At 40.6% G+C, this 12,526-nt stretch overlaps 1 protein-coding gene across 1 annotated transcript in view; it reads right to left on the reverse strand.

Moving 5' to 3' along the window:
• Positions 1–12,526, reverse strand: part of LOC138505094 (uncharacterized) — a 717,078-nt gene that overhangs the window by 605,366 nt on the left and 99,186 nt on the right. The window contains exon 14 of the mRNA XM_069625408.1: positions 11,906–12,169. Within this exon, the coding sequence (XP_069481509.1) occupies positions 11,906–12,169 (264 nt within the window). The remainder of the gene's footprint in view (positions 1–11,905; positions 12,170–12,526) is intronic.

Raw genomic sequence — 12,526 nt, forward strand, 5'->3', positions numbered from 1 at the left:
GACCTCTAAAGAAAAAGAAGCAAGCACTCAGCCGCCAACAGTTGCATTAGAAGGTCAGAGAGCTAGTGCGCCGCAAATAACACCACAAGAAAGCAACTGATGCAGATGCAAAAAAAAATAATGAAGGAGAGTGGTTTGATATCTTCGAAAAACCAAAATCACAGATGGTGGCCCCAAAGATGCCAAAAAACGCAACGGACGATGTGGCAGATAACAAAAAAAAAAAAAACCAACAAAAAAAACAAAGAATCAGCAAATACAAAAGAATAAAAATCCTCAAAGTTCTGCAAACTTCTTCAGACACATCAAAGCTCTAAACATCACAGTGAATGCCACTGAATACAAAAAAGAATGAAGAGGTGATAGCAGAGAAGGGGCAAATCGACCGATCGAGTGAAGTGTTGAAAGTTAAGAGAAATGTGGGTCCGGCCGCAATCACAGTTGACGATGATGAAATTGAGGAGCTATTGGATATGTCAACTTATAGCGTCTCAGGCGAAGACGCGACAGAAGACGATATGGCAACAAACGCAAATCAGTTGACAAAGAAGAATATCAGTCATGGCGTTCCGGACGATGACCAACAACTTCCACGATCACCCTCGCGTGAAGGCGAGAAGGTGAAAGGAGAAGGCCGAAAGGAAAAAGGGTCTTTATATGGCCCGTAACACCAAGGAAAGCTATCTCCCCGAAGAGAAATGAAAAAGTCAAGGGTTGCAAAATTGAAACATTCCTTACACTTGAAGAGAAACGAGAACTGAGCATGTTGAATAAGAATAAAAGCCTTATCTCATCTAACAAATTACAGATGAAAAACGTTGAAGACTTTGAGCAAAGCAACATGAATGACGAATCGTGGAAAGACAAGTTGGGTTCGGCGAAAGTGTCAGGTGAATCAATTAGGAAAACAGCAAATACTGGTGAGGCCAGATGGTTAAGGCACTGCCCTCGTCTCAGAAAGATACATCATCAGTTCAAAAGTTTAGAATTCTTGTGGAAAGAATTGAGAACAAGAAAAGCAACGCTCCTCTGAACAGATACTCCATCTTACAATTGTTCAGTACAATTCCTGTTCTGAAACTTATAAAGAGCTCACAAATTAAAAGAGTGGAGATTATACCCGACACAAAACAAAAATGTGTGCTGCTACACATCGACAACAAAAAGGTTGTGCTATCGATAATGATGTGTGAGCGGCAACTGCTGAACGCAGGCTATCAAATCTATGAGGCTGACAATACATTACTGGAGAATAAGCACGAAAATGTAAAGACTACAAAACCATCACAAAAAAAGGGTAAGGACTCCCAGTTGCTTACTTCGCCAGCCAAGTCAAAGAGAGCGGAAAGCAGGGCTAATGCAAATCTGACTACAGAAGCGATTGTAGACGAAGCACTCCCTGCATATGAAGAAGCAAGACTAAAGAAAATCAAAATAACATTAGAGAATGTTGAGCACGGGATAGAAAAGACTCCAAGGAACGAGGAAAACGAAAACAACTCGGGCGAGAGCAACAATTGGGCTTGGATAGCTAAATCTCTAAATGCACCAAAACAGAGCTAATGCCATGACCAAAAGTCAAACTTGGTGATAGCCACTTGGAACAACCGAGGTTATTTTCATCTCCTGAGATCAACGCCAGAGATCTTAGCAAATGCTGATGTGATATGCATGCAAGAAACTTGGCTTTCAAAAACACCATGCATTGAGGGCTATGAATCCATATTAATTCCAGCTATCACTAAAAACAAAGGGCACCCAATGTCAGGACAATTAATCCTCGTTAAGAGAAAATGTGGTTTAAGAATTAAGTTAGCGGAACGTTTTTCACCGTTCCTTCAGTCAGTCTTCATCGAAACAAATGAGAAAAACATGTTGGTGAATCCCCCATTCCACCTACTAAATGTATACTGGAATGCTACATCAAAAACCAACCAAAAACTTGAAGATAATCTGCTTGATGTCATTGATAAAATCCTCATAGGAGACCTGAAAGCGCTTATAATTTTATGTGGTGACTTCAATATGAGGCTAATAGAAAATGATAACTCTAAACCACTGACAAACCATAGAGAGAAGTGTAAAAGCAAAAGCTGGCTAGATGAAATGTCAAACAGAAGTCTAATCATGCTGAATGGAGTTACAAAGGGTGATATCCCTGCGAAATCGACCTGGAAAAGAGGTTCCCAAAACTCGATACTAGACTACATATTCGTATCTGAAGCGCTATCGAAAGACATCGAGTCCCTAAGAGTGAGTGAGTCCAACCAAAGTGACCATAATATTGTATCACTAGAGTGGCACAGGTCAAAACCAGCTAAACACGAGCAATGGAAGCACCAATTGTCGCTAGAACCTGGTAGGAACAGGCTATGTCTAAGGAACGAGGATATTACAGCGGTAACTAATTTACTGAGACCGCAAGAGTCTGATGGGCAAACTGATCCGATTGAATACCAACATCTGTTAGAAATCTATAAAATCAAAAAGAAGACCGACCAAAATAAACCTAATTATCAAAGACACCACTGCGATCCTAAGGTGACCCAAAAAAAAAGAGAGACAAGGAAACTAATAAGGGGAATCACTGCGTGACAACAATCGGAATGGAAGTTGATGATAAAGAAAGTGAAAAATCATTACAATAATTGGTGTAAAGAACGTAGAATAAGAATGGAACAGAGAGATGCTGAAATAATGTTGATGGCGCTGACCCAAAAGAACTCGAGAGGATTCTGGACAATTATAAACGAGTTGATGAACCAAGAAAAAGCAATTCTATCGAATATGGTACAGGAAAAAGAGTGGGTAATCCACTATACAAACCTATTCAAAAAGGTGAAAAAGTCAAGCTTCCAGATTGATCCTATAACAAGTCCCTGGGCAATAAAGTTCGACCGAGATGACATTTGGTCTATTATCAAAAAAAGCAGTACCTCGAGGGCAGCAGGCCTGGATGGTCTATCCAATGCAGATCTAAAAGTAAACATTGAGAAGTGAACTGAATTTTGCTACACTTTGTTCCAACTAATAATTACTGAAAGATGGATTCTCTCGTCCTGGAAATCAGGGATTATTGTTCCAATTTACAATAAAGTACCTCGCAATGTTGCTGCAAACTATCGGCCCATAGCCCTATTAGACATAGTGGGGAAAGTGTTTGCAAGTCTGTTACTTACCCAAATTACAACATAGATTAAAAAGCAGAAAATCTATGACGAATAACAATCTGGCTTCATTAAAGGAGTTGGATGCAGTGTGAATCTCTGCATCTTGAATCTGTTGAAAATTGACGCCATCAGAAGAGGGCAAAAGGTTTACCTGCCGTTTATCGATATGGCAAATGCATTTGATGGTGTCGATAGAGAAACCCTGTGGTCCAAACTCAAAGAGCGAGGGTGCAATGATAGTCTAATTCAAGCCATCAAAGAACTTTACTCCGATATGTATATCAAAGTCAGGCTGGACAGCGATGAAAACCTAACAAACCCAATAAGAACGGAGAGTGGAGTGAAACAGGGATGCCCCCTTGGAGCAACGCTCTTCAACTTCTATATAATGGAAGTTGGAGTAGCCCTGACAAAAGCTGTATCATTTCCACCGCTGATAAACGGAGTGCAAGTACACCATATACTATATGCTGATGACATGGTTATTCTGGACTGTACACCCATTGGCCTGCAAAGAAAATTGTCAGTGTTGGACACCTTCACAAAAGATCTGGGTTTAGAGATTAACGTGACAAAGTCTGAAATCCTTGTCCTAGAAAATAAAAGGGGAAGGATGAAAAGCAATCGAAGACTAAGTTGGACTCTTGGGCCAAAGAAACTGAAAAAAGTCCTTCAAACAAGATATCTAGGAACAACCATTAATTCTAGCATATGTGACAAATCCATGAGAAGAAAACTGCTAAGTACGTGCAAACAATTAACAACGCAGGGTGTTATAATACAAAATAAAATGGTACATTTTCATGCCTGCCAGTAAAAAGATTCTATGAAAGTAAAGTAACTCTGATTTTAACATACGGAGTGGAGAACATGTTTGGATGCTACGCAACGTTACGGACAAGATGCAAAGGGTTCTTTTGGAAGAAAATCTTGTAGATTCCACAAAGTACACCGACCGCCTGTGTCCTGTATGAAATGGGGAAATGCAGATTTTGCGCTGTAGGGGAAGAACATTTTAAACATCTTGTCCTTACATGTGTTGAACTGAAAGACAAACGTGAGAACTGTTTAAGGAGAGAGATGAATCGATACCAGACGTATACTCTATAAGAATGGTGGAGACAACTACACATTACTGAATGTAAATCGCTGCTGATAGCAATGATGAGATTTTTAGACCAACTTCAACTTCTGCTAGAGTTGTACCCAGTAAAAGACACTTGAAAGTTCACTGAACAAAATAGGAAGAAATCTTGGACAGAGCCTACTCGACTAACGTAACAATTTAGTTAATATGCAGAGAAAGTTTTCCTTTTGTATTCTTTTTTTATTTTTTTTGTTAAGTAATGAAATCTAATAAGTTAATTTTAAGAGGAGTATTAAGGTAAATTATTGATTTGAGTTTTGCATTTTAAAAAGTGTGTATAAACTATATGAAATAAAAAAAAATGTACATTTTGATATTCAAACAGCTCTGTGTATTCTCAAACAGGAAGAGTAACCTTGCATTTGCACTTTATTTTGATCAGTGTCTTATAAATAAAAGTGTTTGTGACATCTCACATGTAGTTGGCAGCTAACAACTGAGCATTTACCCAAACAAACATAGTGAGATGTGACTTTTGGTCAATATTGCCCAGCAATAGTTGTAGGCAAAAGCATCCGCAGAGACAAAGGTTGCATTCCCCTGAAGTACAGTGAAAAACTGCACATTTCCTCTTGTTATTGGTCTGGAAGTGGGATAGAAAAATATGGAGTTAATAAACTACAGTTAAACACAATAGCATAAACATATCATCATTAAGAGACCACGGAAGCAACAGCATTACAAAATCGTCTAAAATATAACCGAAAAGTCATCAAAGAGCAAGAAGCATTGAGCTGATAAAGCAACATTATGTTTATCAACAAATCTTAACATATTACCCTCACAATTGCAGGAAACAAAAGGGAAGAAGTTGGTATGGATATGAGGACTACAAATAAAAAGATGGACAAAAAGAGTAAAGATTGCATCCAATATTCAGACCTCCTACGCATTCCTTAATTTGTCACACATTCACTTGAAGTTCTCATGATTTTCCATGCTCTATATGGCCAGTCTCCCCATCTCTATTATGAAGTCTTCACCCTGGAGAGGTTACTTGGACTCCAGGTATCTTGAAAAAAGGATTTTTGCCAGAATCCAAGCTTTTCTAAATCCACAATCTGAGTTGAGTGAACAGGAATTTGGTACAACGAAGAATCATTTAAGAAAAATAGTTTTCAGTTTAGCTGGACATCAATGCTGAGGACCAGGTCTATTAGTTCTTAATCCTTGGCCAGATAGGAATGATCTTAGGGCACCATGACATAAAATACGTGCAGATTCCCCTCTCTCTGCCACAATTACAGAATTTGCCATACCTGTTGAGCCTGGCATCAAATGTCAATGTCCGAGTCCAATGGAGCCCAAGACATATTTTTAATTCAAGACTCAATCAGCCATATTGATGATCAATTTAGATATTGCGCCAGGTCCGAAACGAGACGTAGACACTGTTTTGATATTGCTGCTCGTTTTTTTATTAAATTATTGAAAAAGGGCCTAACTTTTCCAATTGCTATGTGGGTGTTCCCTTGCTATATAAAACAGTAAGGTGGTTGTTCGTCATCAGGAAGTCATACAATGAAAACAAGTCTGCTGTCCAAGAGCTAATCCTAACTGATCCTTCCACTAGTCTAACAAACTAAGTTCAGGAGAATGTCTCCCTTATCCTGATTGTCATTTCGCACAATTTTTCTCCTTTGCTTCAGACTTCTTTTTAGTAGGTTAACTTTAAAAAGTCTCTAGTCACTTTCTGTGTTCATTCTTGTAACTCTTTCACAAGTTATTTTTGTTATCCCTCCTCCTTAGTGATTGTTTTCCAGGAATCCCTATACATTCTCTGGTTTATGGGTTGCTCCACAGTGAAGTGTATTTTGTACTTCTGTAGTATATTCTTACTTAGTTGTGATATATACTTTTGGTATGCAATGTTCCCCCCCTCTTGGGGTGGCTTGGTTTGTGTATCTTTTCTCTTATGGGCTTCACTTGTCTTCCCTTCATAAAAATCTCTTTCTGGTTTACAGTCTCTGCCTCTTAACATATATGGTATATTCCCCTCTTCCCAGGGTACTTGAGGCTCAATATTAATGGTCTCTTTTCCAGCTTTTATGGTGATTCGCTATCTCACATTATTACAGTTCAATTTCCTCCACTTTCATTTCATTATCTCATCAATTCCACTGAGACGAGGTTCTCCTGTTTCATAATGGTTCCCCGTCGGTCTTCCGGTTCTCCTGTTCTCCCAGTTACCTTGCAATCTGTGGGGGAACATCTCCAGGGTCTGGATTCGTTCTGGTTCACTTCAGAAGTTTGCATTCTTAACCTTTTCGTCTTCTCCAGTGTCCCGCTCTCGGGCATATCTCTCTGTGCGACCTGGTAAACCGGTGGGTATCTGGATGGTTCGTTGACTTTGCAGATTAGCGTTCTTTTGCATTGTTGTATGGGTACACTGCCCACCACAAAGTCTTTGTGATCAAGCCACCACCTTGATTGGAGTTCCCATCTCCTTGATTTCTCTCCCAGTATTGATGCTTTGTGTCCAGCGTCTTGCTCTCGCTCTCAGAGCTGGTCTGAAAGTTGAAGGCTCTGCGTTTTTCTAATTCACTCCGCCTCTCTCAGGTGTTATGCTGCCAGGGTGCTTCCCCTCTTTGCATAATCATCTCTCTGCTTCATTTTGCATCAGCGTGTGCTCTCCTTTCAGCCTCTTTGTCTCAGTTAAATGGTGGTCTCTAAAGAGACAGACTCTCTTTCTTGTTCGTAACAGTATATTTGAGTTTCTTCTTCAGCCAAGTCTCTTGTTTTTATACTGTTCTTCACATCTGATAGTCCCATGTATGCCACCATGGGGAATGACTTAGGGAGTTCTTCACAGAAATGGGATTCCTTATCACCTAAAGGGGAGTCAGTCCCAGTTAGGTGCCACTTGCCCAGACCCCTATGTAGATTCTTGCAAAGTATGCTCACCTCCCTAGCCTCAACGGGTCAGGCTCCCCCTTGGGGAGAAGGGACGAATTACCTCAATGTTTTAAAGTATGGAACTTCAAATTGTTTTCCGGAATGTCACAGTCAATTGAAAGTCACATTCCCAAATGCATTCACCAACCCACTTATAAAAGAGTTGCATATTGTTGTTACATAATTGTTTGTTAATTGCCTTGGTCTTTGAGCTCTGAACACAGAATTCTTGAAGAACAGTAAAAATATTTTCTAAACCATTTCTTTCAGAGCACACTTTCTATGTCCAGAGGAAGTGTTCCTCGGCTAGAAGATGAGCCGAAGGTATTTATTATCAAAGTTAATCACTACCCCATCAGGCTGAATGCCTTCTGAGCATCACTCTCATGAACATGTCATCTTTTGATTCCTGATCATTCCTTTGTGTAACTGAACTGGTTGAAAGTCAAATTGGGATTGCCTGGTCTCAATCCTCATTTCGCCCAGTGAATATCTGTTACTGGTTCGATTTATGGTATCTGGCGGTTCATGATTTAACAGCCACTAGCTGCTTGCATGGTGAGTAATATTCCAATTGGTGCTCTGTTGAAGTCCCCCCATCCCAGATTGTGGATATGGAGAGTGTCTGGAGTTATATAATACATGGATCCTGCTGGAAGCTGAACATCCATTGAAAAGGCATGTCATTGCGGCCGACGCCCACTCGACTTAAAGCTTGAGACTTGGCATATCCTCAGCTGTGGCCCAGGAACCTCATTGGCTGCAGCAGCAGCTCTCTACCTTGAAGAGGGTCCTGTCTGGACTACAGCCTATTTCCCACTGGTGCAAGGATCCAAGCCTGACAACCTCTGACCTAGCTTTCTTTGTCCACTCACCTTGCCTGCAGCTTCCTGGGGTTGTCCTCCACAATGGAAGATTAAGTGGTCATTGTCCAAGAGCGCAGGTAGACATCATTAGGAACTGCATCTTCTTCAGAGATCTGAACCACCATCTATCTGGACCCTAACCCAGCAACTATTTCTGTCACTGCACCTGCAAGGACTTCACCTCTTGCAATAGGATCAACAATGTGAGTAGTCACCCACAAAACCTCTTACTTACCTGGGGGTGGTCATCTTTAGTATTGTAGTTCAGGAGCTGAGTGTACATACCACTCTTGGAGTCCTCTCTTACACTATAGTGATTACATGGGTGCAAATTAATCTCCATATCACTACCATTGCCTTGCCATGGGCGGTGGTATTCTGGACTAGGATTCCTCCCTCAAGATCCCTTAGTGTGTAGAAATTGGGAGTGACCCCCTCTCTTTTCTGGAACTGATTTTTACTTAATGTTTTGTTTATCTGTGGACTGAATACTTTAGAATACTTGAAATTCTCTTTCATGGTGAAGGAAGGATTACTTCAGTTAAACTATAATTATAATGCAGGTTGTTTGATATTTGTTTAACCACTTTTTCAACTATTTTTTCCTCTCTCCACTTTTTACTAAAAAGGTTTTCTATTATTTTGCAGGATTATTTATATCTGTGTGTAAGTGTAAAGAGTTGTGTGGCCCCCCTTTGAAAAAACTTATTATGATATATATGCATAGGTATCAGAGTGTGTAATAAATAGTATTCCCTAGGTTTTATCTGCATGTGTTTTGGTCCTAAATAGAGTATTTTACATCTGTGTAGCCCTCAACTACTTGCCTCCCTCTAAGTGTTGTAATTGTACTTAAATACCATAGCCCTGATTTCCTTAGTCTACCTTACTATTCAGCCTACGATGCCCAGAGAGTGTTTGGTAAGACCAATTGTATATAGCCCTAGCTCATCCACTTGGTAGGCCTCTCAGAAACCCCACAACACTGGCAGTTCTGAAAATCGCTCCTAACAAAGGTTAATAAGAATATTGTACACTTTGGTCTCTGAGACAGACTCAACGTAGCCAAGAAGGTAATCCATCCAAAGATGATTCACACCATCAATATTTTCGCATCTTAAGAGTGCCACTTCAATGAAAGCAATTAGTGAACTGATGTTGCTGGTGACCACCATAAAAATCACTCACAGTATTATAGCCAGGAATTTTAAATGATTTAGTGCCCACTGTAGGCCTTCGTGACTAAGCTTTTCATTCGTCCTTTCCTGGACATCTATGTCTGCTTTGATTTTTCCCTGTTCACTTTAGTCTGAAAGGTTCTATGTGAAATTTCGCCATTTTAATGGCTGCACGCAAAAAAGACTGATGCCTTTTGGACGATTTTGTGCAGCATTTAAATGCAGAAATATAATGTCTCCCAAACCGCGGGAATCTGTTCAACCTGAGTTATTTCCTTCTTGGACTGCTATAAGATTCAAGTGGTAGATCATTTTGGCCTGATGATGAGCCCGTGTTCATGTGAAAATTGAGCCGCAATACTGACACTTTTATTACCATGCATGAGTTGTCTTATTGACTGAGCTTCAGTGGGTATAGTCACCCAAGGACATCTTCCTAAGCTTCTGTGTCTACTTCACCACCAAAATGCTATAAGCTGTTATATTTGCAGAATTCCTCAAAGAGTTTGCTCCTCATCCTGTAGCCTTCCAGTGTTACACTTTTTTTCCAAAGCTCTTGTAGGAGAGTTGAAGTATTTTTAGTTGATACATAAAAAATGTAACATACTTTTCTCTTGTGTCCAAAGACCTCTGCCTGGTCCCAAATAGTGCATCTTCTGCCTTCCATGTATGAGGATACTGATGTCATATTTCTGATGCTCTATTCATCAGTGCATATCAGTGCATTGTCCATTTGCGTTCCTCAGGTTTGAGGATTGCTTTTCTAGATTTTTCCCCATGAGCCTTTTTACATTTACTTCCTGTTGGTTTTTCTCTTGCGGCACCTGGCTGAACACTAGGCAAGTCTTTTGAATAAGGACCTTCACCACCAGCTGAACAGTTCACACATGCAGCGCTGGCTTTGTGTAATGTTAGAAAATATGAGATCTTTTTTTCATTTGGTTTGCGAGATTGCAATTTAGGAAGAGAGCCATGTTAAGTCAACACCTAGTTGGTCTATACTTTTTCAGATCCACTTAAATAGCGACCTAGATCAGAGCGTGGTCGTTCAAATTAACATTGAAAATATCCACTTTAGTTATTTTGCCACCAGCGTGTGGCTGGATATTTGAATATTGGCAATATCAACTTTGGTTATGCCATCCTTAAAATTCCTTCATAGGCAAAGCTAGTTGATGTGGGATGAGCTGTTAGGTGAAGTGCAGTGGACAGCATACTCCCTCCCTATGGGTGTGCCAGTTTCCATTAGTGCACAATGCCTTGCTGCCTCAGAAGAGTCTGTAGTGCCTTTCTGTGTCAAGTTTTACTGTGTCCAACCAACTAGGATTCTGTACGATTGGTGTTCAGACGCTAGTTTGAAGTCAATACCTACAAGCAAGTAAGGGCATGTGTGAAAGCCTATATTCCCCATAACATTATATAGTATGTCCTTGGAGTGTATGTGTGTAGAAATAGGTTCTTAGGGATACAACTGATTAGATCATGAAAATTAGAGGAATGGCAGGAGTGGAACTCAACCCCCACCGCTCCCATATGAATTAAGACACCTCCTTTGTAATGAAACGAGTCTCTTGGAGCAAATGATGTCATGCCCCATACCTCCTGGACTGCTCCAAGTAATGGGTCAAGCAACCAATATTCTACAAAGCAATATTACCTGCACTAGAGCATGATCATGGCTCCCTGTGTTCAGGCTTTATGGGTATTTTAAGAGCAGATATTCCCTGGAATGTGACAACCTTTCGAAGAGTTCCCCTATTGCTGCACCTGTCTCACTTGTGTGGTCGCCACACTCAGATCATCCCCGCCCAAAGCCCACCATATTGTTTGTGATTGTGCAGATGCATTTGAGTGTGTATTGAGCATTGCTGTAGCCCTTTAACATTTAAGGGCCCATGTGCGCAGTTCAGTGAGCTGCTTCTATGATATACTGATTTTACTTTATTCAGTTTCAATTGCCCCATTGCCCTGCGGCAGCACCCAGATTCCCAGGAGTCATTTGTCATGTATCTTCCCATAGGTTGTGGGTACTGGAACTACCAGTGCTGCCCATTTTTCTGGTCTATGCAAGTGGCACAAGAAGGGGCATCAAGAACTGGCACCAGATGAAATGTGTAAAGGCAGGAGCTCATGAAGCAAGCCCACCGAAGCCATGCAATACACAAATATTAATAGCTAGAAAATAATCATGGTAAATAACACAATTATCAAACAGCAGGACTGTGATAAATACATACTAACATAACATTAGCCACCTTAAATCATTGGTTCATTATATTAATCTAAAACGTCATCACCATTAACATCAAATTGCGCGATTAATCAAGGACAAACATGAAATAAGGTGTAGAGGCATTACCAATGAGGATGCTTCCTATTTTACATATTTACCTCAAACAGTACAGCCAATGGGCCTCATTACGAGTTTTGCGGTGCAGGAAAAAAGTGGAGGTAAATCTGTTACCTCAATTTTTGCAGCACCTCCAAACTACAATTTTTGGCGGTAAAGTGAAGGAACTACCTCATATTACTTAAACCTCATAAATGTGCCGGTAAAATTCACATTGAAGTCAACAATTATTTTCTGTCTTTATGTATTGTGGCTGTTTTGACACTTTCGAATCTGTACACTGTAACATATCCACTTACATGTTACTCCCGTCACTGGATCTGATGTCTCATTGTAAGGGCCGCTGGCTGTTGTGATTGTGACAGTGTATTCCCGTCCAGGGAGCAAGCTTGTGAAAGTAACAGGCTGTGCAATTGTGCTGTTCTGGGTTTGGTTGACGGCGCCTTGAATGGCGATAGTGTATAGTTCCACAATTCCAGGGGGTTGGTTCCAACTGATCTGCAAGGAACTTGTTGAGTGATTGTTTATGACAGTAATATTCCCAGGTGGTATCCGTTCAGGCCCTAAGGAGGAAAAGGTCAGATGTCTTAAAAAACTCTAAATTGGTGGAGCATTGAGACACAAATCATAATAGATATCACAGATTTATCAGGAACTGCATTTGGGGTCACCAGGATATGCCTGGTAACTCCCTAGGAACCCACAGGCACTGCCTTGCAATTCCTGGTTCGGCATCCCAGAGAGGAAGTCTGGCCTACCTGACCTCACCAGCTGTTGAAGACATGGGTCACAGAATACCCCTGAGGTTAGAGCAACTTGAGGCCGATTGACCAGTTTCAGGGGGAGCATAACTGGACCAACAATGTATAGGCATGTGCATGCGGATCAGGCAGTAACAAGGTAAACTACACTAGATATTA

This window comes from Ambystoma mexicanum, chromosome 11 (assembly GCF_040938575.1).
Source record: "Ambystoma mexicanum isolate Mex_15411 chromosome 11, UKY_AmexF1_1, whole genome shotgun sequence".
NCBI lineage: Eukaryota > Metazoa > Chordata > Amphibia > Caudata > Ambystomatidae > Ambystoma > Ambystoma mexicanum.